At 45.3% G+C, this 27044-nt stretch overlaps 2 protein-coding genes across 4 annotated transcripts in view; one reads left to right on the plus strand and one right to left on the minus strand.

Moving 5' to 3' along the window:
- The window catches only part of POMT2 (protein O-mannosyltransferase 2), a 48526-nt gene extending 27346 nt beyond the window's left edge, over positions 1-21180 (minus strand). Inside the window, exons 1-5 of the mRNA XM_003786937.3 lie at positions 20734-21180; positions 12819-12903; positions 5167-5271; positions 2338-2446; positions 193-301 (exon numbers count right to left, since the gene is read on the minus strand). Coding sequence (XP_003786985.2) covers positions 193-301; positions 2338-2446; positions 5167-5271; positions 12819-12903; positions 20734-20981 — 656 coding nt within the window. The 5' untranslated portion in view covers positions 20982-21180. The remainder of the gene's footprint in view (positions 1-192; positions 302-2337; positions 2447-5166; positions 5272-12818; positions 12904-20733) is intronic.
- A 163-nt stretch (positions 21181-21343) lies between these two features.
- Positions 21344-27044, plus strand: part of GSTZ1 (glutathione S-transferase zeta 1) — an 11277-nt gene continuing 5576 nt past the window's right edge. The window contains exons 1-2 of one of the 3 annotated variants that reach the window (XM_003786939.3): positions 21344-21442; positions 24888-24939. In XM_003786939.3, coding sequence (XP_003786987.1) covers positions 21428-21442; positions 24888-24939 — 67 coding nt within the window. In that variant the 5' untranslated portion in view covers positions 21344-21427. Of the gene's footprint in view, positions 21443-24330; positions 24621-24887; positions 24940-27044 lie in introns of those variants that run through there. The other 2 variants (XM_003786940.3, XM_012803504.2) reach the window with 2 other exon arrangements.

Here is a 27044-nt window from a genome sequence, read left to right on the forward strand (position 1 = left end):
AAAAAAACTTTTAAAATCTATTTTTAATGACATAAAATGGACAATCTAGGTTAAAAAACAAACAAAAAGTATGCTTGTCTTAAATTTAGCTTCATGATAATCCTCTAGGCACCCACCCTAGCCCTGGCCATTATAGCAATTCTGAGGCTGCCTATCTTCTGACCCTCCCCTCCTGAAGATGGTGTTTCTGACCTGTCAGCGCAGGAGTTGTACTTGACCATGCTCAGCATGGCAGCCATGATGAAGAACATCAGGATGGGATCAAGGAGGATGTACTGGGACAGAGTGAGGCATCCTGTGTCTGAAAAACATGAGCTTGCTGGTGAAAACATGGAGTCAAGAGCGGGGCCCCTTGAAAACCAAATACCCCAACAATAGGAAACAATTCCCCTTGCTGCTTAACCACATGTAAGCACTTGTAAAACCAGGAGTATATGGGCCACAGAGTCATCCCTGAGTTATCAGGGAGGTGGAGGGCCACGGCTTTGGGGTATATCAAAGCCCAGCAATAAAAACCAGTATCTCACACTGCTTCTAGACCCACAGTCCCAAGAAGGGCTGATATCATTCACTCAGAGCATCCCTGAGATGAGGTCTCTTCCTCATTTCCACCATAAAAAGGGAGTTTTGTGACTCTGCTTATGTAGCCGCAAACCATCCTTACCTATGATAGATTCTTATCATAGTATATGACATTTCTCTTGGGGGGTTATTCTCTATATAGGAGCTCAAGTAGGAGACTTTTTCAAACTTTTTTTTTGAGAAAGGGTCTTGCTCTGTCACCTAGGCTGGAGTACGTGCAGTGGCAAGATCACAGCTCATTGCAACCTCAAATTCCTGCCTCAGCCTCCCAACTAGCTGGGACTACAGACACATACCACCATGTCTGGCCATTTTTTAAAAAATATATATTATGTAGAGATAGGGTCTCACTATGCTGCTCAGGCTGACTTCAGACCCCTGGCCTCAAGTGATCCTCCCAAAGTGCTAGGATTACAGGCATGAGCCACTGCACCTGGCTACTTTTTTAAAACCTAAATCTCATCACCTCATGCTCCTCTTAAACCCTCCAATGTCTTCCCATTTCATCCAGAATAACAAATTCCCATGACAGCTGCCAAAGCCTATGCAGTCTCCCTACCTTTCCAATCTCATCTCCCAACATCCTCTGCCTCACTCACTGTATCCTCACAATACTGGCCCTCTGGCTGTTCCCTGAACCCATGAAACCTTGTGATGGGTGATGGGACTATGGCACACATTCTTCCTTCTGCCTGAACACTCTTCAATCAGATCTCTGCATGGCTTGATCCTTTGCTTTACTCAGGTCAAAGCTACCTTCTCAGGAAACTCTCCACTGACCACCCTACCAACATAGTATTGATCTCCATTATCCCTTCCCCTGCTTTACTTTCTACACTGCACTTGCTGCTTCAGATATCACATCACAGACTTATTAATTTATTTGCTTTATTTACTGTCTGTCCCACTGGAGGGTAAAATCTGAGAGCAGAGTATCTCATCCGTGTATCCTCTGAGACCAAGAAAACTGGCCTGGCAGAGGGGAGGTGCCTGAAAAATAATTGTTGAATGAAAAATAAATAAATGACTGAATGAATGAATAACTGAAGAGGAAAATTAAAGATACAAGGAAAAAGCCACCAATCTTCTACAGAGAGAGCCTATAATCTGGTAATGTATTTGTCAAAAAAAGAAATGTATCTGTAAAAGCAAACTCCTAAAATACCCACCTAAATTGGTCTGGACTTCTTTAAATATTAAGTTCCATGAGGTCATAAATTCATTTCCATAAGAACAAGGCTAGCTATAGGATTGACTTCTAAATCAACTCTCATTTATCTGCATGAGGATTATCCACAGAAAACGTTTAAGTTCCCATTTTGCTATCCCCTGCCATCCAGCCACTTGTGGGGTATTTATCTTTGCATTAAGTTAAAATTAGTTTAGGAAATGCAAAACCTTAATATTAACCTAGGATAAGTAAAATTGAATTATAAGCTTCCTTCAAACACACACACACAAATTTATCTTATTATGCATTCCAAACTCAAGCGTTAATAACTTGGAGATGATCTATCCCATAGGATTACCCATGCCAACTCTCTTCTCCAATAACATAAATGCTTGTATATATAAGTATTTATATACATATAAGTATTACCAATGAATAAAATGAGACTTGTAATACACTTTACCCAATCCTAAAGTTAATTAGGAATTGGGCATAGATAGGACTCTTGAACATACTGATTTCCAGCTACATTCACACCATGGCAGCCCATTTCCCCAAATTATGGTATACATAAGACAACTTACCAAAAGTGAGAAGAGCAGCGGTGAGTAGTGCTGCTGGGAGGGACTTGGACAGATCCAGTACAGTGAGGTAAGCAAAGGGGATCAGCCAGGAACCAAGGAATGCACAGAACTAGAGAAGGAACAGCAAAGCTCTCACATAACAAGCCAAGTTAAACATTAGTGATCTACGTGACTGGGTACAAACTAGTGTTTAGATAAAGGGCCGTGATGAAGGCATGAGTGATGAAGGCATGACTTCGGTAACCCAAAGAATAGAATACCTATAAATAAGAAAAGGTAACAGAGTATCTATAAATAAGAAAAGAGTAAGGTAACAGTGAAGAATCAAATCAAGTAATACATATATTCCCATCGAGCAACAATATATACCCATCACTGCTAGCTCATCTCAGCCTCCTCATCTATGTAATATGAAACATAAAGAGTTTCTATATCATTAAGTTTATTCTGAAGATTAAACACTAGAGAATGTTATTAACACAGAGAAAGTAATAATGAACAATAGCTTCTCCCTGGGCATGGTGGCTCACACCTCTAATCCTAGCACTCTGGAAGGCCAAGGTGGGTGGACTGCTTGAGCTCAGGAATTCAAGACCAGCCTGAGCAAGAGTGAGACCCAGTCTCTAAAAAATAGCCAGGCATTGTGGCAGGTGCCTATAGTCCCAACTACCCGGGAGGCTGAGGCAAAAAGATCTCTTGGGCCCAAGAGTTTGAGGTTGGTGTCAACTATGACCCCACAGCACTCTACTGAGGGTGACAAAGTATGACTCTGTCTCAAAAGGAAAAAAGAAAAGAAAAACATTAGCTTCCATTACAAAATTATAGGTATAATATAGATATAAGTTGAGAAAGACCTTTCTGAAGGTATCCTAACATTTCAGAGAGTTGTTACTTTTTTTTTTTTTTTGAGACAGAGTCTTACTCAGTTGCCTGGTTGAGTGCCATGGTGTCATAGCTCACAGCAACCTCAAACTCTTGGGCTAAAGTGATCCTCTTTCCTCAGTCTCCCAGGTAGCCAGGACTACAGGCACCAACCACAGTGCCTGGCTAGTTTTGCTCTTGCTCAGTTGGTCTTAAACTCATAAGCTCAGGCAATCCACCTATCTGGCCAGAATTATTATTTCTAACATTATTTGTTATGTCTCCCTTGGTTCTTTTCTTCAATCACACTAGAAACCACTATTTACTCTACATGATAGAGTAAATTTTGTGTATATTTAGTGTATATTTTGATTTTGGAAAAAAGACTGCTTGACACTTCAGTATCTGGAGGGTTGTTTTGTTCTTTGAATTTTTTAAATCACCAGCCCTCTTCCATCCCCCTACCTTTCCCATCAAAATAAAAAGATAGAGAATGCAAATTTCTCACATTTAGGTTGTCACTTTTTGCCAACAGAAAGCAATGAGCTCTAGTGTGACAGGCTGTTATATTTGGCCTCCTCAATTTCCAAAGCAGGTCCACAGTGAGTCAGGCCTAATCAAAAGTCATTAGGAAGACAGTGAATCACTACAGAATATGAACTTGAGGGTAGGAAACGCTCCTTGTTTAATATGGCATGATATGACCACTCAAATCATCCAGGGTTAGCCCAAATAAGAATATAGTCATTTATCTTTTGTTGTGAGATCCTCAAGGAAAGAGGCTAATAAATGCAAACTTCTCTGTATACCCCTCATTGGAAGTCAGTTTCCTCAGGTTTCATTCAGCTAGAGGTACAGGTGCTCAGGATCAGGCACAGAGGGCCTAGAACAGCCTTCAATAAGGCTTGAAAACGGCTTGGCGCCTGTAGCTCAATCAGCTAAGGTGCCAGCCACGTACACCTAAGGTGGCGGGTTTGAATCCAGCCCAGGCCCGCCAAACAACAATGATGGCTGCAACCAAAAAATGGCCAGGCGTTGTGGCAGGTGCCTGTGGTACCAGCTACTTGGGAGGCGGAGGCAGGAGACTCACTTGAGCCCAGGAGTTGGAGGTTGCTGTGAGCAGTGAAGCCATAGCACTCTACCCAGGGGGACAGCTTGAGGCTCTGTCTCAGGAAAAAAAAAAAATAAATAAGGCTGGAAAACTCCTTGTGTGTCTAAAATCTTCAGGGGAAGAGAAGTAAGAAGCTGGCGTCAAGAGTGAGGGGATGCCAAAATTTCTTTTCTTTTCTTTTGAGACGGGGTCTAGCTCTGTCACCTAGGCTGGAATGCAGCAGCATAAACAGCTCACTGAAACCTTGAGCTCTTGGGTTCATGCTCTCCTCTTGCCTCAGCCTCCCAAGCAACAGGACTATAGATGTACCACCATGCCCAGCTAGTGTGTGTGTGTGTGTCTATGTGTGTGTGTGTGCACGTGCAGGGGTATCTCTCTGTTTTGCACAGGCTGGTCTCAGACCCTCCCACCTTAGTTTTCCAAAGTATTGGAATTACAGGCATGAGCCACCATGCCAAGTCAAAACCTGAAGAAAAGATTCTCAGGGGTAGGCTATAGCTTCAGGAAGAAAAAGTCTGCAGGGCACAAGTGCACCAAGGTGATGTAGGGGCGGCAGGAGACTCTGACTGCCTAGGTCCCAGGCTGCTCCCCAATGTCTGACACTAGACATGGACAGGGAACAGGTGACAGTGTGTGTGTGCTCCAGTCTACATCATCTCTCTGTTACTCATGGCTTCCCCTCCCTTCTTCCCTACCTCAGTTTTGAATCTCTACACTACATCATCCTCCCCTTTTCTCAGCATCCCAAAGTTTCTTTATCTATACCTGTCACCACTCTAGGGCTGCCTACTGTAACATTTCTGACTGAGTGTGGCCCCAGGGTTCAGTCAAGTCTATATTAAGTCAAAAAGTCTTACTCCTCTCATTCCCATGTAGTTGTGATGCTCATATTTGTCCCCAGGCTTCTGGAACAAAAAGGTACCATCATATCCACTCAAGTAGCCCGCAAGGCCTATCAGCATCTGAGGAGAGAAGGAGAACAAACAGAAAGATGAGAGGCCTTTGGGAAAAGATTCCTCTGCCCCGTGAACTTCCTTCCAGCTGTACCCACAGACTTCGGCTTCCCTTGACAACTGTCCACAGAAAAAGTTGCCAATGTGACATTTTCTTCTGCAGCTGTTACAGAGCAAAGAATCTTTTGTTTACAGATCTCATTGCTCCAGACAAATCCTCTCTTGTGTTACGGCCAAGTTCTTAGGAACAGTGCAGACTAAACACTTGGGAAGAAAAAATGACCCACGATTTGAAGGGCAGAGACAGTGAGGGGCTCTCTCAGTCTGTCTTCTTTTATCTGTTATGAAACATGACAGCTACTGAAGTCATGGGAAGTTGCTGATTCCTCAGAGACTGGCCTTTTGAAAGGAAAATGAGGTCCCAAGTCACAGTGAGGAGGGAGAAAAATGACCAACTAGCTATACACCATGAATAGAGAGGAAGGAAGAAAGTGTGAGAGAGGAATGCAAAGACGTGCACTTGCCCAGAGGGGAAGAGAGACAAGGCCAACAGGCCAGAGAACAGCTTCTCCTGTTTCCAAACTGCACAGAAAGGCAAACTTGGCACCTCCAAACCAGAACAAATCGACTATAAACTGAGACTGAGTTGCAAGTCCTTGGAAATTTTGAGATCAGCCCCTCCATTTCTATACTTCTCTAGCCATCAACAATGTAAAGTTCTCTTTTCCATGCAACCAACTGGAAGAACAAGGTATAAAACTTGTCAGCAAATGCCAACCATCTGTGACAGCCCTGGGCTGCTCCAGCCTGACCCCTGGGCTCTTTCAGGCTGTGTGCAGGGACAGAACACACTGGCCGAGCAGGGAAAGCCCCTCCTAGCAACACCTCTAGAGAAGCTTGGATTTGGACCACTAACCAACTCACTTTTTTCTCTAAGTAGTTCGAAACAGAGCCACTCTCTATAGTTCCCAGTCAGAATACAAAAGTCAATGTTTGGCAGTAAATGACTATGAAGGCCTGGTTTAACCTTTTGACTGCAGAGCGCTCAGAAAGGAAACTACCAATTGAGGCGTGCAGTGATGGCACCAACCCTTAGCTTTCGGCATGCTTACTGGACGTTCTTTAGTTTCTTACTAATCAAAACAATTCACCCAAGTTGGTTTTAGTTTCAATATTTTATTATAGGAAAAAAGTAATGGGCTCAGCGCCTGTGGGTCAAGTGGCTAAGGTGCCAGCCACATACACCTAAGGTGGCAGGTTCAAATCCAGCCCGGGCCCGCCAAACAACAATGACAGCTGCAACCAAAATATAGCCAGGCATTGTGGCAGGCCCCTGTGGTCCCAGCTACTCGGGTGGCTGAGGCAGGAGACTTGCTTGAGCCAAGGAATTGGAGGTTGCTGTGAGGTGTGATGTCTCAAAAAAGAAAAAAGAAAAAAAGTAATGTGCAGGCTCAGCACCCATAGCACAGTGGTTACAGTGTCAGCCATATGCACTGAGGGTGGCGGATTCGAACCCAGCCCAGGCCAGCTAAACAACAATGACAACTGCAACAGGCTCGGCGCCTATGGCTCAAGCAGCTATGGCACCAGCCACATATACCTAAGGTGGCAGGTTCGAATCCAGCCCAGACCCGCCAAACAACAATAATGACTGCAACCAAAAAATAGCCGGGTGTTGTGGCAGGCACCTGTGGTCCCAGCTACTTGGGAGGCAGAGGCAGGAGACTCACTTGAGCCCAGGATTTGGAGGTTGCTGTGAGCAGTGAAGCCATAGCACTCTACCTAGGGGGACAGCCTGAGGCTCTGTCTCAAAAAAAAAAAAGACAACTGCAACAACAACAAAAAAATAACTGGGTGTTGTGGTGGGCGCCTGTAGTCCCTGCTACTTGGGAAGTTGAGGCAAGAGAATTGCTTAACTCCTAGAGTTTGAGGTTGCTGTGAGCTGTGACGCCACTGAGAGGACAACAAAGTGAGACTCTGTCTCAAAAAAAAAAAAGTAATGTGCAAACAAAAATTAATACAAAATGATAAAGCTTTCCCATATCAATAAAAATTTAATAATCCTTTTTCCTATGGTACAATTCAAAGCATGGTTCAATACATAAACCCACATGACACTGTATGTGCTGACACTGTGTTTTGCTTTGCATGTTTTGTGCAAACAACACATCTCTGGGGGGCATTTTATCATATTCCTGTTGGACTGCTATACTTTGATGGAAATGCCTTTCCGTGAGACGGAATGGATGGTTATCAGAAACAGTTCTTCCTCCAGAGTTGTACAATATGCTTAACCAAATGTGCTGAGAAGACAGCTGGAAGATTACTAAAATTAATGCTTTGGTATGAATATTGACCTTTATTCCTGATACACTGCCATTAATATCATACATTTGGGGATTCAAATTTTCTTTCCATTGAAGTTGCAGAGGATGAACATCTTTTAAATTTGAAATAGGTTCTACATTTTTATTTTCCAGAATCTGTTACCCAGATTCTGAGGTATTTGATGGTTTATGTTTTTTGTAAGAAGTATTTTTAAAGGTTCCTCTATATTGTTTTTCTGTGAGACAGAGTCTCACTGTGTCACCCTTGGTAGAGTGCTGTGGTGTCACAGTTCACAGCAACCTCAAACTCTTGTGCTCAAGTGACCCTCTTATCTCAGCCTCCCAAGTAGCTAGGACTATAGGCGCCTGCCACAATGTCAAGTTCTTTTTTTTTTTAAGACATGGGGTTTTGCCCTTGCTCAGCCTGGACTCAAATTTAGAAACTCAGGCAATTCACCCACCTTGGCCTCCCAGAGTGCTAGGATTACAGGCATGAGCCACAGTTCCTGGCTTAAAACTACCTCTATATCCAAATTCTCCAACAATGATGGAGTCCTGTGAACCCGATCACACTTCGAATTTATTGTACACCATATTTCTATATATCCCCACAAGAATCCACTATTTGTACAAATTATTTTAGGCACAACTGTGAAAAATATTGAAAACAAAGCATATGATGCTTACAGACTCAAGTCATCAAGGTTTGGTTTGCAAAATCAACGTCTACAAGTGTGTGCCCACCAAATGAACACCTTGTATTGCACACCTAAAGACATCGTTCACACCAAACAAACTGTTTGACTACCCTATAGGTGCTTGTTCTTATTCACAGTTAAAAGGTTAAAAAAGAGGGTGGGAGAGAATTCCAGGATCCAGAGGTTAATTTAATATGAAGTAACTTAAAGTACTGAAAAGACAGGGTCATCCAAACACCTAGATGAACTAAAACTGACAAGTGGCAAGCAAATGGACCCCTTCCGCCCTGGGATCTCTGAGGACAAGACTGATGGTGCTGGTCATAAATTCCTAGACTGCCTGGCTGGTCTGGAGTAAAGAAACACACAGATGAATTGGATCTTGGCATCCCACATTGCTCTCTGATTTGAACTTGACATCTCTGAACTATGGGTAATAAAACCTTCCTTGCAGGCTTGGTGCTCGTGGCTCAGTGAATGGGGTGCCAGCCACATACACCAAAGGTGGTAGGTTCAAGCCTGGCCCAGGCCTACTAAACAATGACATCTGCAACTAAAAAAAAAAAAAAATGGCCAGGCATTGTGGCGGGCACCTGTGGTCCCAGCTACTTGGGAAGCTGAGGCAAGAGAATCATTTGAGCTCAAGAGTTTCAGGTTGCTGTGAGCTATGATGCCATGACCCTCTACTGAGGGTGACACAGTGAGACTCTGCCTCATAAATTAATTAATTAATTAATTAAATTTAAAAAAAAAAAAAAGAAAGAAACCTTCTTTGCAAAGCTTGTGAGGATTAGAGGTGATGTTGCAAGAAAAACATCTAACACAATGCCAACCACTTAACAGGCACTCAGAATTCAATTCCCAGTCAGTTCCCTCATGATTAAAACCCTGACCTAATTTCCTAACTAAATAATTCATTCAAATCAACAGAAAAAGAAGAACAACCTACTAGAAAAACAGAAAACAAAATACAAATAGTTAATAAACATGAAAAATAACTCAAACTGTTCAACCTAACTTAAAAAGACATGCAAATGAAAACAGTGATACACCATGTTTTGCTCTCCAATTGAGGGTTTTTAAAGTATAATCATACCAGTGCTGGCAATGATGTGAGGAGGAAAGCACCTTCATACATTGCTTGTGGGAGTACATATTATTACAATACTTTTAGGCTGGACACAGTGGCTCTCATATGTATAATCCTAGCACTCTAGGAGACTGAGGCGGGTGGATTGCCTGAGCTCAGGAGCTTGGGACCAGCCTGAGCCAGAGGAGACCCCCGCCTCCACCAAAAAAATAGAAAAACTAGCTGAGAGTTAAGGCAGACACCTGTAGTCCCAGCTACTGGAGAGGCTGAGGCAAAAGGATTGCTTAAACCTAACACTTTGAGGTTGCTGTGAGCTACAACACCACTCAACCCAGGGGATAAGAGAGTAAGACTCTGTCTAGCTAAACTAATTTCTAATGTGCATATTCTTGGACTCTAAGTTTGGCTGTGGGGAATCTTTCAGACATACAACTATACAAAGGTGCCTGCACAAGGATGTTCACTACCGTTACCTTTATTATGGCTAAAAATTGGAAGCAGCATACATGCTCAGCAATTGAAGAGGGATAAAATACTGTACAGTACATCTGTATAATGGAATGATATACAGCCATTAAAAAGAATGAAGTAGTCTGGACATGGTGGCTCATGCCTGTATTCCCAGCACTCTGGAGGCTGAGGAGGGGAGATTGCTTGAGCTCACAAGTTCCACACCAGCCTGAGCAAGAGTGAGATCCCCATCTCTACTAAAAATAGAAAAACTAGCCAGGCGTTATGGCGGGTGCCTGTAGTCCTATGTACTTGGGAGGCTGAGGCAGGAAGACAACCTGAACCCTGGAGTTTGAGGTTGCTATAAACTAGGCTAAGGCCATAGCACTCTAGCCTGGCCAACAGAGCGAGACTCTGTCTCCAAAATCAAAAAAGAAAACAAAACAAAAAAAAATTCCTGAGAGGATGGATATATAAGATACTATTAACAAAGCTGACTATAGTTACCACTGAGGAACAGAAACATGGAAGAGTCTTTCTGATCTTTTACTTCCTTCAGTACTGATCAAAAATTTTATTATGGGGTGGTACCTATGGCTCAGTGGAGTAGGGTGCCAGCCTCATATGCCAGAGGTGGTGGGTTCAAACCCAGCCCCGGCCAAAAACTGCAAAAACTAAGAAGAAGAAGAAGAAAATTAAAAAAAGTTGTATTATGTATAAGCATTTTTAGTATTTTTTAATTCCTATTTACTGGAGCCCCAGGTACAGAGAGCTGGAGGCCAGTGTGAGGGGGCAGATATCAGCCTCAGAGAAAACGTCCTACTTGCCACTTTGAGAGAGTTTTTGATTCTTTTACTGGCCTGGCCTCAGAACCAGGGGAAACTACTTTGCTGTCTCACAGGTTTCCAACTTTTTCATCACTCTCTTTCAACCAGAAATAGAACACAGAACCATCAGAAGGTAAATTAAGGGTATAGATGGGCCACATTTCCCAGAAAGAAGCCTCACTTTTCTCCCTTCAGATGTTGAGGAAGGAGGCCTAAGTAAATTAAATATATCAGCCAGTGTCTTCCACATGTCCACAGTGTGCTGACACTCCATAAAAGGATAGTCAGTCCCCAGCTTAAAGACTGGGCTGGCTCAGTGCCTGTAGCTCAGCAGCTAGGGTGCCAGCCACATATACCAGAGCTCACGGGTTCGAACCCAGCCCCAGCCTGCCAAACAATAATGACAACTACACTCCCCCCAGCCCAAAAAATAGCTGGGCGTTGTGGCAAGTGCCTGTAGTCCCAGCTACTTGGAAGGCTGATGCCAGAGAATCGCTTAAGCCCAAGAGTTGGAGGTTGCTGTGAGCTGTGACACCATAGCACTACCCAGGGCAACATAGTGAGACTCTGTTTCAAAAAAAAAAAAAAAAAAAAGAATGGGCTGGATTTCTTGTGAAAAATTTCCTCTATCAGGCAGACATCAGGCTAACCCAATGCAAATACTCAACATATTCTGCCACTTAATTCTATAGTAGTAACAGACATAGTCTTAGACAAGGCACCGCCGTGAGGCAGTGTGGCGCTGAGAGCAGGCTCTAAGCCAGTCTGATTCCACCACTTATTAGCTTTGTTCCCTATGCAACCTACTTATCTTTACTTATCTTATCCAGTTTCCTCATCTGTACTGTAAAATGGGGTACAACAAAACCTAGTTTATAAGGTTTTTGGGAGGCTTACATGATATAATGCATCTCAGATGCCTAGAATAGACTAAGTATTTAATTGCTGCTATTTTTATTGTTGTTAGGTTATAAAGGAGGCATGAAGGAACAAAATATTTTCTACTCTTTCCCTGGGCTCAGAGCCAATTTTGAAATGGGCCACCTGTCCTACCTTCCTCTCACCCCTCCTGCAGGTCCCTACCCCATGTTCTCACCCTTCCACAAGTCCACCAGTAACAGCTGGCTATCCCTGCCTCCTGCCACCTCTGCCTCCATCCCAAGTGCTATGTGCCCGAATCACTTTCCAACTAATCACAGGCAGATTCTTGTCACATTGGTGCCCAAGATCCTAGTCTCCAGTTAGAAAGAAAGTCTTGAGTGAATTATAGGGCCCATCCATTAGCCTTCTGAGAGGTGTTTGTTTTTAAAAGAGTAACATGAATTCTAATTGGTGGAATTTCGGGCAGCACCTGCGGCTCAAAGGAGTAGGGCACCAGCCCCATATGCCGGAGGTGGGGGGTTCAAACGCAGCCCCAGCCCAAAAACTGCAAAAAAAAAAAAAAAAGGTAATTGGTGGAATTTCTAACTGTAAAACATCCAAGAGGAATAAAGTCAAATAACGCACATGGAGGGGAGGGGTTAGGTCCCATGTTGACAATAAGCTCCCCTCAACTATTTCTGCATTATGTAATCCATTCCTTCTATTTTTTTTAAATTTAGATAAAATTCACATAAAATTTACCACTTTAAAGTATACAATCAGTAGTTTTAAGTAATATTTACAAGATTGTACAATCATCACCACTACCCACTTCCAGAACATCTCATGATTCCAAAAAGAAACCCCTACCCATTTGTAGTCACTCCCTAATTCTCCCTCCCCCCATACCCTGACAACCACTAATTTACTTTCTATCTCTATGGATTTTCCCATTCTGCACATTTCATATAATATAATCATATAATATGTGACATTTTGTGTCTGGCTTCTTCCTGTTAGAATGTTTTTAAGGTTCATCCACACTATAGCACGTATCAGAATGTCATTCCTTTTTATGGCTGAATCATATTCCATAGACTACATCTTGTTCATCCATCCCTTAGTTGATGAACTCTTTCTCCATTTCTAAGCCCAAACACCCTTAAAACACCAATGATTTTCCATGAAAGTAGCTGGTCTCCAATGTCACGGAATTTTTTTCTATAGTCCAAGAATTAAATCCAAAATGGAGACTTGTCTCCAACCCTGAGGAACCATCTGCCCAGATTAGAGAACTCCTCACCTTTCCCAGAGGTGGGTGCACATCAAAGAAAAAGGTGCGGTTGATATAGTAACTTCCCATCTTCCCAAAGTGAGTCTCATCCCAACTGAAGGAAAAAAAGAGAAACGAGAATTATTAAATTATCATAAACACCAAATAGCCTTAATAAAGAATAGTTAAAATTAAACTTAAAACCAAAGGCTATGCATTTCAAGCAATTAATGAAAATGTTTGAATTTTTAAAATAAGCTTTGACAAAAGTGATTTGAGAGAGCACAACCTCAAGCTGTCATTAGCTTTTACTTATGAGAAAGGTTAGCAGATATTTACCAGCCGCTTACCATAAATTTAAGTTACATGTTTGTGTACTTACTCTGCATCTTAAGTTTCTATTTATTTTAAAAGGACAAAGAGTTTTCCTATAATATGAAAAGGTTTGTAGTACATGTTCTTCCAAATCTGTTAACTTCTGAGACTACATTTGCTATTAGAAGGTACACTCCCACATTGTTAGGCTACTGATCAGACAGAGACTATAAACCATGATTGTTACAGGAACCTGATTTTGCTCATCAACCTTATGATAAGTAACCTTCTGACTATGCTCTTATTATAATGAACAAAACCAGAACCTAAAAATTGAGGGTTTTCCTACTAAGTTCAGAGTGAAACCTATCCCCTTGCATAAGTTATTTTGCAAGTAAGTGCTTCTAACACATCAGCTTTTGAACACAATGCAAAGTCCTGTTCCTCTATACAAGCACATAAATGTCTTTATACTGAGGCCTTTAAGAAAGCAGCCAAACCATCAGGCAGAGTCTGGGCATTTTTATTTGTTATTTTCTCCCCTCTCTTGTCCAATAGAGGGGCAGAACAGTAAATCTACATCTACGTCTAGTAAGCAGGCTGCTTGACAGGGGATGAAGACAGTGGCATGGTGGCATGTGATGCCAAAGAGAAGAATAACTTCAAAGCAGTGTGACAAAACAGGTTTGCAGGAAGAAGAGAGATCCAGTCCCAGCTCCACCACTTACTAAGGGCATAATGTAATAAAACTGCTTACTCTCTCCAGACCTCTTTTCTAATCTACACATGAAGACAATGACATAGCTGCCATGCCCACCTCCTAGGGGGTTATTAGGGCTTACTCAGATAACACATGGGAAAGAACTCTAGAGACTATACAGACCTCATGTGCTGGCCACTATTTAGACTGCCCCAACATTTGTGGTTAGTTTGAAAGTAACATCCTAACAAAAAGGCATGAGATTTTTACTTTAAAAGTTTCTCATGTAAAACCAGTAGCAATACTCATATTTCCTCTCAACTTTTATTGCTTGTTTGTGTTGGGAGAGACAGTCCTCCATGACTCTCTTATACTCCTATGGGCCTTGTCAGGTATGCCAAGAATGCAAGGTCCTGACCCTCTTTGCCAGGCCATTGCTCAGGGTTATGTTTACAGCAAACAACCTCAAGGGAAGAGTCAGTGTCTCCCTCTGGGACAGAGAACAGTCTTGCTTACTGCTTGCTATTAAACACTGAAACCCCAAGCTCAATAATCCTCAGCTACAATGCAAGCCCCCCCGCCCCGCGATGTGCAAGCATTTATGCAGACCCACAGCATTGTGTGGGACTCTGGGGACAAGCAGCACTGATGCGAACATGCTGATGCTTGTCCTGCTTGCTGTGCCACAGGAAATAAAGCCCTTAGTCTCTAACCCAGGACCTTGTCTTCAACCAGCATCTATAAAACAGTGACAGACTAACTTACCAGCTTGCAAGTAGGCTAAAATAAAAGCTCAGATCCTGACAGTTTGGGGAACAAGCATAGGATGGTGAGAACTAGAGCTTATCAAATAAGGGCACCCATGGGCAGACAATGGGGTATTAGAGTCCCCCCCTGTCCAAAGTATTAAAGAAGTTGAGTGGAGACAGGGCACATTGAAACCAGCCAGAATACTGCCTTGGTAATTGCTACCTGTCCTCTGGGCAGATGAGGGAGAGATATAAGCATGACAATGGGGAGGCGAGGTCAGCAGCTAAGCCAAAAGGCAGTATGGATATGGCTGATGAATCAACAAGTCTCCAAAGTTTCAATAAATGATACAGAAACAAGGATCCAATGTACTCAGTACTATTATGAAACCAATATATGATCAGGACTTCGAGTAAAAGGAAAACCCTGAAAGATCCTTGGGTGAGCTGCATGCTCAAGCCAAAAGTGTATGTGCTTTGCTTACTGGCTCAGAACCACTCTCTCTTCTGTGCCCCTTGATTCCGCATCCTCTACCACAACATCAGCTGCTTTAAAGAATAAGATGATTGGCTCCAGCACCTGTAGTTCAGCAGCTAGGGTGTCAGCCACATACACCAGAGCTGGCAGGTTCAAATCCAGCCCAGGCCTGCCAAACAACAATGACAACTACAACCAAAAACAGCCAGGCATTGTGGTAGGCGCCTATAGTCCCAAGTAGCTGGGACTGAGGCAAGAGAATTGCTTAAGCCTAAGAGTTTGAGGTTGCTATGAGCTGTGACACCATGGCACTCTACCCAGAATGACAGCTTAAGATTCTGTCTCAAAAAAAAAAAAAAAAATCAAAAGAATAAGATGATCAAAGGTGGGGCCAAAAGCTCTGTCTGTGTCTCCAAAAGGGACTGAGGCCACACTCACTCACCCTAGCATGCTGGGGAACACCAAGGGAGAGATGGACTTAAACTCAGGGCTCTGCAGGATACAGGGGCCACATTACTCCACCCAGCCTCACAGAGGAGGATTTGCTAGGCACAGAGGTCACCAAGGCACTAAGGACAACAGGAAGGGAAACAGTGTCCCTGCAGCATTGTGTATAGGGACTAAAAGAAAGGGGGCCCTCCAGCCCCAAGGCTCATCGGACCCAGGCAACAACAATGGGGAGAAAGGGGTACAAGCCTCGTGACCAACTAAAGGATGAAAAAAGCTTCTCCCCACCCACTGCGTGCAGCACTCCCCTCACTCTCTGACTGGGAAAGGACATAATCAACCTTTGGGTGGCTGTTACTATGCCCCTGACATGAACCTTTCAGACTTATTAGTTCAAGAAGAAAGTTTCCAAATTCAGCTGACAGAGTCTGAGTCATGTTCCCAGTTGGAAGGGAACATAAAGTGACCCTGCAGGTAGGGGCCCTTCGGGCCACTTCAATGTGGCTTCCACTGCAGAACACACAGCTACAGTGATCCCAAAGGCATCAAAGAGGATTACTCTGTTCATGAACTGTTGCATATAGAGGGGTGATCCTGTTCCTTCCTGGTGGTCCAGGAGAAATAATACAAATCTGTGGAAGAGAAAGGGAAATCATAACTTAAAAAACTTACTGGCTGGACAACTCCAACAAAAAAATAGCCGGGCACTGTGGTGAGCACCTATAGTCCCAGCTACTTGGGAGGCTGAGGCAAAAGAATCACTTGAGCCCAGGAGTTTGAGTTTGCTGTGAGCTATGATGCCACCACACTCTACGGTGGTGACATAGTGAACCTCTTTGTCTCAAAAAACAAAACAAAACAAAACAAAACACTTCCTGCTGGAGTGCAAAGAGCCCATTCATGCGGATAACAGCACCACCTGCTGGCCATAGGTACCAAGTACATCCTTTTTAAAAGGTCAGGTGAACAAGGACTACTGAACCAACTCACGTTGAAACTGATCGCCTGAATCATGAAGGCCTCAGGACTCTCTGGCCTAATAATCCTACTTTGGAGTGCATCAATTTGGAATTTACTGCCAACAAGGGAAGGGCTCAACAAGACTCACTGGTCTTGTGAAAATCATATATTCAAGAATCTAGCCTGCCTGGCCCTAAAGGCATCTCAGTTTTATATGAAAAACTGGCGGATCCCCCTTAGAAGAAACTATCTTCCACTCCACTACCTGGAGCAGAAACATAAGCACTGGTTTGGGATGGGATGGGATAGGGGAGGGGGAACTTGATTCACAAGGATTCCTCTAAATGTCTATGCCTGGTCACTGTTGGTTAGGCCAAATTAAAAGTTAATGATGTTGGCTCGGTGCCTATAGCTCAACCGGCTAAGGCGCCAGCCACGTACACCTAAGGTGGCGGGTTCGAATCCCCAGCCCGGACCCGCCAAACAACAATGATGGCTGCAACCAAAAAATGGCCGGGCGTTGTGGCGGGCGCCTGTGGTCCCAGCTACTTGGGAGGCTGAGGCAGGAGACTCGCTTGAGCCCAGGAGTTGGAGGTTGCTGTGAGCTGTAATGCCACGGCACTCTGCCCAGGGGGACAGCTTGAGGCGCTGTCTCAAAAAAAAAAAAAAAAAAAAGTTAATGATGTTCAATGGATGGCAGCAGCCAGCCAGCCCTTGACAGTTCTAGATGGCTAACTGCAGTAAGGGTTGAAGCATCTGGTATAGCTTTGGAATATGAAATACTGAGTGATTACAGATACTCTTCTGAAACTGAGAGCTGCAGAACAAATCACTACTACCTGTCAATGAGACAGTCTGGATCACTCATGTAGATGTCCACAGTAAGAGCTGGTACTCTGATGAGCCTGGTTAGAATCAGGCTGCTGATCAAGGCCACAACATCCAGATGGCTGCCATAGCCACCTGGGTTCATCCACCCACCAGGTGTGGAAACACATCTACCATTATGAACTGAGCACAAAGGACATGTCTGTGAAGCAGACCACAATTCCAGAATTGTGACTCCTGCCAAAAGTTGGCCTGCTTATCTTACAGTAAAGGAAACCACAAGCAGTGGCCCTGCTTGTGCCTAGGAAATTGACTACATTAGAAATTTGTTGCCTTCTTGGGGATATCTTTGGTACCTTGCTACTGCTGATACTTTTTCAAGTTTCAGTGTCGATGATACTATTCCAGTCCAATAATCTGACTCTACATATACCACTGTGGCCCCTGAAACCAAACTCTTCATGTTTTTAGTGTTCTGAACCATCTACAGTCTAACAACAGTACACCTTTTTGTTACAATGCCTACCCAACAATGGGCCAACAGTCAAAGTTTTCAGAGGGACATTCCACACTCCCTACTATCTATAGGTATCTGATATTATCAAACACTGAATAGTCCTATCAAAAAAAGTCAACTCAAAAAGATTTCAGACTCAACCTCCCTCACCTCCTCCTGGTCCATATACTTTAGTAAAACAGTTTGGTCACCTAATACAGTCATCCTCAGAGAGGGTTCTTTTCTTGGCCACCAAAGATAAAGGGGTGGAGGGTTATATAAACCTATTTTGAACATTTGAGATTTTTCCCTAACCATTTCTGAACATGATTTGTCTTTCTTTTCCCCATTAAAAAAAAAAAAAAAGGCGGCGCCTGTGACTCAGTGAGTAGGGTGCCAATCTCTATACCGAGGGTGGCAGGTTCAAACCCAGCCCCAGCCAAACTGCAACAAAAAAAAATAGCCGGTTGTTGTGGCAGTGCCTGTAGTCCTGGTTACTCAGGAGGCTGAGGCAAGAGAATCGCCTAAGCCCAAGAGCTGGAGGTTGCTGTGAGCTGTGATGCGACAGTACTCTACCAAGGGCAACAAAGTGAGACTCTGTCTCTAAAAAAAAAAGAAAAGACAAAAAGAACCAGCTCAGTTGGAAGTGGTTGGAGAGTGTCTACAGAACTTAAACTTCATTTTAGTTTAGTTGTTTGGATTGTCTTGGAATGACATGGTCCTAAAGCATAAAGATAACGATCACTTGGTTGAGTACACTGCTTTTCATATCCCCCAACAGTGGCTTACATGTGTCAGGCTAGGCGATATCATGGGCCTCTGTCAATTTTCTAACAATGTCCTTGGCAAAAAGATCTAGATATTGGTAGGAGATAACTGGAGAAAAGATGAAGTTGTAGGTACCAGAGTGGGACACACTAATTATGTGGCAGTGGAAAGAAAGAAACAATGGACCAATAGTCACGGTTTTCCATGGAACACCTTAGACATAAAGAGAAGGGAAACAGTGTCCCTGGGTCTAGCACCAAAGCCTGGGAAAACACTTATAGGGTTCACATAAGTTATGTGGCAACTGAGGTAGCACTCTGACCTATAGCTGTGCTTGTCATCCCACTATGTAAACAAAAACTCTTGTGGATATGGCCAGTCTTGAATTATTTCCATATGTCTGATGATACCAACATCAAGTGCCAAACATGGACCTGATACAATGATATGCTTCTCCCGACATCCTAGGCTCTTGGGTTATGCTTTGTATAGTGATTATAGTGACTTAGGCTGCACCTATTCATGGACACTGCCCATGTGACTGTGATGGTAATCTAAATCAAATTTGATGGTGATCCAAATAAAATTTAGCAAAAAATCCTGGAGTGAGCTCTTTTAGGTAATATGCTAGTATATAAAGAAGAATGGGCCAGGAAATGTCTTTCCACTGGGTATAAGAGTTGCTTTATTTTTTTGCATAGGGATGTGTGTGTAAATTATTGACAATGGCACCAAAGATGAGATGCAAATCCAACCTGTGCATGGGTTATAACAGATTGCCTTAGACTGCATCCCAGCTATCTAAAATGAGCTTTCTTGGTTCCCCCAGGACGTATGTATAGATGGCTGAATCCAGAACCCCAGAGAGCATGGCTGAGGTAAATACTGCAGGTTGACCTCATCCTGCTGCTTAGAGTCCCACTGATAAAAGTCTTAATTAAATGCTGCATGAGACAAATCCAACATATTTGGTCCCTACCTCTGTCAGCCCAGGTAACCAGTTAAGCCAGTGGAGTTGCATGTGAAAATCTGCTGGAAGCCAAGACAGTGTAGGACGGTGCGGTGAGAGAGAGAGTTGGATGTCTCATACATCTACACATCTTTCTGGGAATGCCAAGAATGCAAGGCCCTGACTGTATTTCACCTAGACCATTTCTCAGGATTGTTTCGCAAGTAACCTTGAGAGATGAGGTAATGTACCCCTTCCAGGAGAAAGAATAGGTCTGTTAACCATATGCTATAAACAGTAGATTCCTCAAGCTTCTTATTCCTTTGCTTCGATGTAACGCACTGTATGTGGGTCCATTTGCACCCGCAGCATCACCCTGTGGGACCTGGGGACAAGGGAAACTACCTCCAATATGCTGCTATTCATCCTGCTTCATGTAATCAAGTCTTTTGTCTCTAACCCAGGAGTCTCATATCTTCTGTCAGTAGTCAAGACACAGTAACAGGCTAACTGATTAATTTCCAAGTAGGGCAACCCTGACAGTTTGTTTTCTTGCTTGTTTTATAACTTCCTCTACACTAACTTTCTTCTCAGTGTTACTGAGAAAACATGATTATCACTTGTTGGCCAGATAAACCAACCACTTTCAAATTGTATAAAACTTTTCCTCCTTCCAGCCGGAAACCAAATTAATACTTTTTATGCTCAGCTAATAAGTTTTGAGCAGCAAATGTGCCTAGCATCTGAGCAGTACAAAATAAAGCTTTCAAAAAAATAAATCCCTTCTCCAGAGGACAACCTTCGATTTGCTTCCTGGAATCCCGTCACCATTCCTGGACACCCAAACTATCACTGCTCTAAAAGATGAAGGCACCCAGTTAGGAATATTCCCCGCTGCTGATTCCTTCAAACCATGCAAAGTAGGAACTCAGGCCTTCGGAAATTCTGTACCAGGAATTTCCCAATTCTTTGTGACGTTCAAAACACCTTTAAAAACCGCAATTTGACATGCAGGTGAGGCACTCCAGTATAACCTGGAAGACATGAGCACTGCTTCCTCAGATCCTACCCCACTGTCCCCAACCACAGCATAAGAACTCCTCTCACGGAGCCCACAGTTCTCTAGAGACCAACCACGCGAAACCTCAATTTCTCCTCCGCTTAGGCCCCCGCCCCTTCGTGCCCCCGGGCCAATCAGAAGGCGGTGTTCCTCCCTCCTGGTTGCCATGGTGCTCGCGGATTCCCTGTCACTCACCAGATGTGCCGCGGCTCGTCCAGACGGTGGAAGCGGGTGGCGAAGGACAGCAGCGTCACCAAGGCCAGTAGGGCCCACCAGCCGGCCGCCTCGAGGCGCTGCGAGCCTGGAGCAGACCGTTTGGGGCTTGGCGCTGCAGCCTCAGCGGCCACGTCCCGGCTCGCGGGCCTAGCCGCCGGGGGTCCACCGCGGCCCCTCCGGGCACGCAGCTCGGACCCTGCCAAGCCTCCGCCCGTGGCCGGCGGCATCCTCCCCCTCCTCAAGATCACCCTCCGGCCCGGAGGCACACTCGGTCTTGTCAGCCGTCCCGCCAAGAAATCACGAAAGGGCGGCTCGGAGTGCTCTGGGAAAAGTAGTTCCCTGCGCCGGCAACGGAGCGCAGAGCCCCGGGCGCCGGGCGGGGCGGACAGCGTGGCGGCCGCCCGGGCCGCTAGGAGGCGGCCGGTGGCGCAGAGCATGTCGGGACCGGCAGGGCAGGGAGGCCCGGAGGCCAGACGGGAGCGGGATGGACTCAGAGGACTGCAACTCCCAGCAGCGCCGGGAGGCGGGGCGTGGCAGGAGGGCTAGGCCGGACGGAAGCGACCGGAAAGATCATTCTAGTCCAGTCGCTGTACCCGGACGGCAGTCAAGGGTCTGACTCATCGGGGTGTCTCTGGGTCTTACTCGTGGACGAGTCTCAGGCGCAAAGTGCGAGATGCAAGCGGGGAAGGTCTGTGCCACGCATCCGGGAGAGGGACGCTAGTTAGGAACCCGAAGAAGTCCTGGGGGGGCGGGGTCAAAGGTGAGCCGCTCCGCTCGCCCGCAGCGGACAACGACTCCCAGCGTGCAATGCGCCAGCCAAGCACGCTCTGCGCCTGCGCGCTGTTTCCAGGTGCCCTGCGGCTCCGTGTTACCCCTACACAACTTCCAAACGTCAATCCTTGCCTCCCAGATCCGCACAGCCGTAGGTGCTGCTCTTTCATCCGATGTGCTTGCTTTCTGAGAGAGCACGAGGGGTGAGGAAAGTAATCGCAGTACCTTGCTGTGACATGCACTCGCAGTCCCTTGCTGTGACATGCACTTCCCTGGGTCCGTCCCAGAGCCGTCGTGGAACGACCCGAGAATCTGCAAAATTTTGTTAAGCAACCCAGTTGAGTCTTAGGCGCGCTTTGAAATTTGAGAATCGCTGTCGTAATACGAAGGAGAGCTACACATTAGGTGGGAGATAGCGTCACCTTAATAATGTATAGCCCTCCAACTGCCAGATGAGATTTTAGGAGTCTTTTTCTAAACTCACATGTAAGAAATATTAAAATCTGAGCTCGGTAGTTGGAGACCAGCCTGAGTAAGAGCAGATCCGGTTTCTAAAAATAGCTGGGCATTGTGGCGGGCGCCTGTAGTCCCAGCTATTTGGATGGCTGACAAGATTGCTTGTGCCCAAGAGTTTGAGGTTGCTGTGAGCTATGACACCATTGCACTCTACCAAGGGGGACAAAGTGAGACTCTCTCAAAAATAAGTAAGTAAATCCCGGCGTGGTAACTCCTGTAATCCTAGCACTCTAAAAGGCCAAGGGAAGGGGGATCACTTGAATATAGGAGATTGATACCAACGGAGGAAAGAGACCCCCAACTCTTCTAAAAATGGGAAAAATTAGCCAGGCTACTCAGGAGGCTGAGTCTGGAGGATCACTTGGGCCCAGAAGTTTGAGGCCCAGTGCAGAGGCCACTGCACTTTGGGGGGGAGGGGGTAGGACTACAGAACTAGACTCTGTCTCAAAAAATAATAAAATTTTAAAAAATAAAGTAAGCGTTGAGTAAACCGTATAGAGTTGAATTGGAAACACAGTTCTTCCCAGGAGTGGTGATAAGATAGCTACTTGGGCTTAAAATTTAGTTCTATAAGTGCAAAAAGGACCAGAGAATGGTTTCTGTAGTTATCACTGGTAAGAGAAGGAACAGAAATGGCTAGCTTGGCGCCCTTAGCACAGTGGTTACAGTGTCAGCCACAACCTGAGGGTGGCAGGTTCCAACCCAGCCCGGGCCAGCTAAACAACTGCAACAAAAAAATACCTGGGCTTTGTGGTGGGCACCTATAGTCCCAGCTACTTGGGAGGCTGAGGCAAGAGAATCACTTAAGCCCAAGAGTTGGAGGTTGCTATGAGCTGTGACGCCATGGCACTCTACCCAGGGCGACATAGTGAGACTCTAAATTAAAAAAAAGGAGCAGAAATTGCCTAAGAGATTTCAGGTTTCCTACTTAAGGTGCATAATGAAGGACAGTGACTTTCACCATGCCTCTGGTCACCCTCAGTACAGTTCAAGGGTGTAGCATTTAGTCATTAGGTAAAGCATTTCTTAAGAATTCTAAGCTAATGTCTGTCACTCTCTAGTGGTCTGTACTTCACCAACAGTCCCTGTCTCTTGACCCCAAGGGTCCCACCAGCCATGCTAGATAAGGAAAGCGGTGTCTCCAAATAAGGAAGATCCAGTTGTGGCCACCCAACTGCTCCTCTTATAAAGGGCACTTGCCACCTATTGCCTGATCTCTATGCCAGAACCATCTTTACTGTCCCCATAAAAGGTACCTTGAGGACAGATTGGGATGCCTGGGCTTGGAAACCACCTTAGGAGGATCTGTGTTTCCATTTGTGCCTTTGTCTACCTAGAAGACTAAGTTATTAGTGCAGGGATAGTGAGAACAGGGTCAGACAAGAACTTGGTGTATAGTGTGGGGTTGGGGCGGGGGATGACAGAGACAAGAAGGAATCTCAGTAATAGGAGTGATCTGAGAAACTCCCTCAAGTCCTCCGTCAAGGATGGATACATATGTCAGTAGGAAGATTCATGAGTGCTGATCACTGGAAACTCTTCCTGGGTCTCGCTTTGAAATGCTGGTTACCCAAGAAGTACCAGAGAAATTACCTTTGAGTCTCTTAAATTTTTGAGGTCACACACCAGCTGCCTCCAGAGACTTTAAGGTAACAAAATTGAGAAAAGTAGGCCAGGCCTGGGCAGTGGCAGACCTGAGAGGGCATACCTAACTGGCAGGGCCATTACTGTGCTCCAATCAGGAACCCAAATCCATTATCTCCACATATTTTAAAGTAGAAAGCCAGGTGTGCTGTGTGTACCTGTAGTCCCACCTACTTGGGAGGCTGAGACAGGAGGATCACTTGAGACCAGCAGTTTGAGGCTACAGTGAGCTATGATGATGTTGCCGCACTCTAGCTTGGGCAGGAGACCTCATCTCTTAGGAAAAAAAAAAGAGAAAAGACAACAGAATTTATATATGAAAGGTCCTGATTTATAAACATTGATAACTAGTTGAAACATTTTAAACTTCTGCATAGACTAAATAGAACACTTTTGAGGACCAGATAGGATCCCTGTGACCTGCCAGCTTGCAACCTCACCTTTTCAGTGAATGGGCGTATCTGTACCTGTTTTTACATTTCCAGCTGAGAGCCTGGAGGACTAGGTGGGGATGGAGGGGTTGAAGGAGATGGGCACCAAAGCATCCAAAAATTAGAATGTTTTGTTTTTCTGCCAATGCTGGAAGGAGCCTATGCCATCATAGAACTGAACACTAAAGCTGGCATACTGGCACTGAGGTATGCCAGCTCCCAGCCACTGTCACACACACCACTGCCCTAAAGTCAGGCCATACTGTCTGCCCAGAACACCAAACCTGGCTCCACCAGGAGCATAAGAAACTTCCCAGGAGTTGGAAAGAGATGCCCTTTCTACCCCGAATCAAAGTTCCCATGATGCCTGTCCAGAGCAAATTCCCCATTGGCTCATGGGATCCACCCCCTTAGGCTTCCTTCCACTGCCCGGCAGCTCTGTGAGAGGGGACATTCCCTGAGGAGGCCAAGAGTCACAACAGAACCATGACTGAGTCTACCAAGGTAAGGAAGGCTCTTGTACGCTAACTACCCCTTCAGGAACCACTCAGCACAATTAGAAGCCAAAGGACTTCCCATGACTCCCAGGGGAACCAGGCCTGAGTTGCTCAGACACAAGCCTACAGAGGAAGTTCTGGCCAAGTGAGAGGAAGCAGTGTGGGCTTGGAGCCCCTTGCCTGAGGACTGATTCCTCCTCCCCAGCAGGTGCACCTGAGGCTGAGAACTCACCAAACATGGACTAACATGCACCTTTGTCCTCTCTCTCCTTAGCCCATCCTCTATTCCTATTTCCGAAGCTCCTGCTCATGGAGAGTGCGAATTGGTAAGAGTTGTACCTCCACCCACCTAGGTGGGATGGGATGGAGTGGGGAAGCCCTGGGTATGCAGCTGGCCAGAGATGGAAAGGGTGCTATGTCAGACGAGACCTTCCCCCAGCAACCAGCATCCCTTCTCTCCTGGAGCCTCCATCCCTGAATGGCACCTCTTGGAAGGGGGGGAGGGGTTGTTTTTCTTCTTGGGACTGCCTCTTCTCCCAACACTGCTGCTCTCCAGAGCCCTTGGCAACGATGCTTAAAGCAGGGTCACAAAATCCAAAGGTCCCTGGTAACTGACAGGGAAACAGCTGGCCACCTTCAGTTTTTATTTGATCTAGCAAATTAAACAGAACTGAACAGTGGTCAAACACAGGCTTTGGGGAAGCAGAAACTAGGGCTCTCTGGTTTAATCTCGAGACCTTTCCTTCCCTCAGCTACAACCCTTGGCAAAAGTCATAGTTTTAGCCTCTCACACTGAGAAACAGCTTATGTCCCTCAACTATAGGAGGGGGGGACTGTTACTGTTCACATTGTAAAGATGAAAAGACTGAGGCACAAGAAGGTTAAATAACTTGCCCAAGATTGTTCCACTACTAAAAGGCAGAACTGGAATTTGAATCTCATAGTCTGACTCCAGAGTCCATGTTTTCAATTATTACTACGCTATGCTGCTTGTCAGATGAGGAAACTGAGGTTCAGAGGCCCATGAAACTACTTGCCCACGGCCATACCGCTAGCAAGTGAATGTGATGAAATTCAAACTGGGGTAGCCTGCCTCTCGCACCACGAGGCCCTAACTGCAGAGCCATCCTCCATGACTCTTCCCCTAGTCTTCCCGCAGTCACTTGGTTCTTTTTTTTTTTTTTTTTTTGAGACTGAGTCTCACTATGTCTCCCTGGGTAGAGTGCTGTGGCGTCATAGCTCACAGCAACCTCAAACTCCTGGGCTTAAGCAATTCTCTTGCCTCAGCCTCCTGAGTAGCTGAGACTACAGGCACCTGCCACAACACCTGGCCATTTTTTGTTGCAGTTGTCATTCTTGTTTACCTGGCCTGGGCTGGGTTAGAAACTGCCACCCTTGGTGTATGTGGTGCTGTAACCACTGTGCCACAGGTGCCGAGCCTTCACTTGGTGCTTTCTGAAGTCAATAAGCCAGAGCCCTGGGTGCCAGAAGAAACTTTCTTACAAGAAGGCACCCCTGTCCCTGGCCCCAGAGCCTCTGTTGTCTATAAGGTGCTGTCTGTAGGACCTGAGTCCTTTGGCCTCTCCCACTTGGCCTCAGCCACCGTCAGGGTGGTTTCTCTAGAGTGGAGATGACAAGCTTGAAGGGAAGCCTAAGACCCTCCAGGATCTCTTCACACTACCACACATCTTCTCCTTCCCTCACCTCTCTGCCCCTGCCCAAAACTCGCCATCAGCACGTCTTAAGTCCCAACATGCAGGCACACCTAGGCATGCACACATGCAGTGTTCTGGACTAGGGGTGACCGAAGCATTTTTCCCCTTAGCTTGCCAGGGGAGATTACCAAAGGGGGTAGAAAGGAAATCTGGTCACTAAGGTCACAGAAAATACTCCAAGACCACCAAAGAGCCTGATGCCCCTCTGGAATTTATAGTACAACCCTGAGAACAAAAAGAGTGGATTGGAAGGACCAATAAATAAACAACTACACCCCCACATGAGAGAAAAACACAAATTCAGGTGGGGGGGAGATGGGAGGAGGGAAGAGGAAAAGGGGGAGGGAGGGGAATGGGTGTGCTCTCACTTAACAGTCACAAAGTAAGAGTGTTCAGCATATCCCCTGGGTGAAGGACTCAACTACAACTTGAACTTTACCTAACAAATGCAAACAATGTAACCTAATCATTTGTGGGTTAATGAATGATTAGGTTAGCATTAACCTCACATTGGCTTGGCACCTGTAGCTTAGTGCCTAGGGTGCCAGCCATATACATTGGGGTTGGTGGGTTCGAATCCAGCCCAGGCCCTGCCAAACAACAATGACAACAACAACAACAAAAATAGCCAGGTGTTGTGGCGGGTGCCTACATGTAGTCTCAGCTACTTGGGAGGCTGAGGCGAGAGAATCGCTTAAGCCCAAGAGTTGGAGGTT

This window comes from Otolemur garnettii, unplaced genomic scaffold, assembly GCF_000181295.1.
Source record: "Otolemur garnettii isolate 467f Iridium unplaced genomic scaffold, OtoGar3 scaffold00020, whole genome shotgun sequence".
Classification (NCBI taxonomy): domain Eukaryota; kingdom Metazoa; phylum Chordata; class Mammalia; order Primates; family Galagidae; genus Otolemur; species Otolemur garnettii.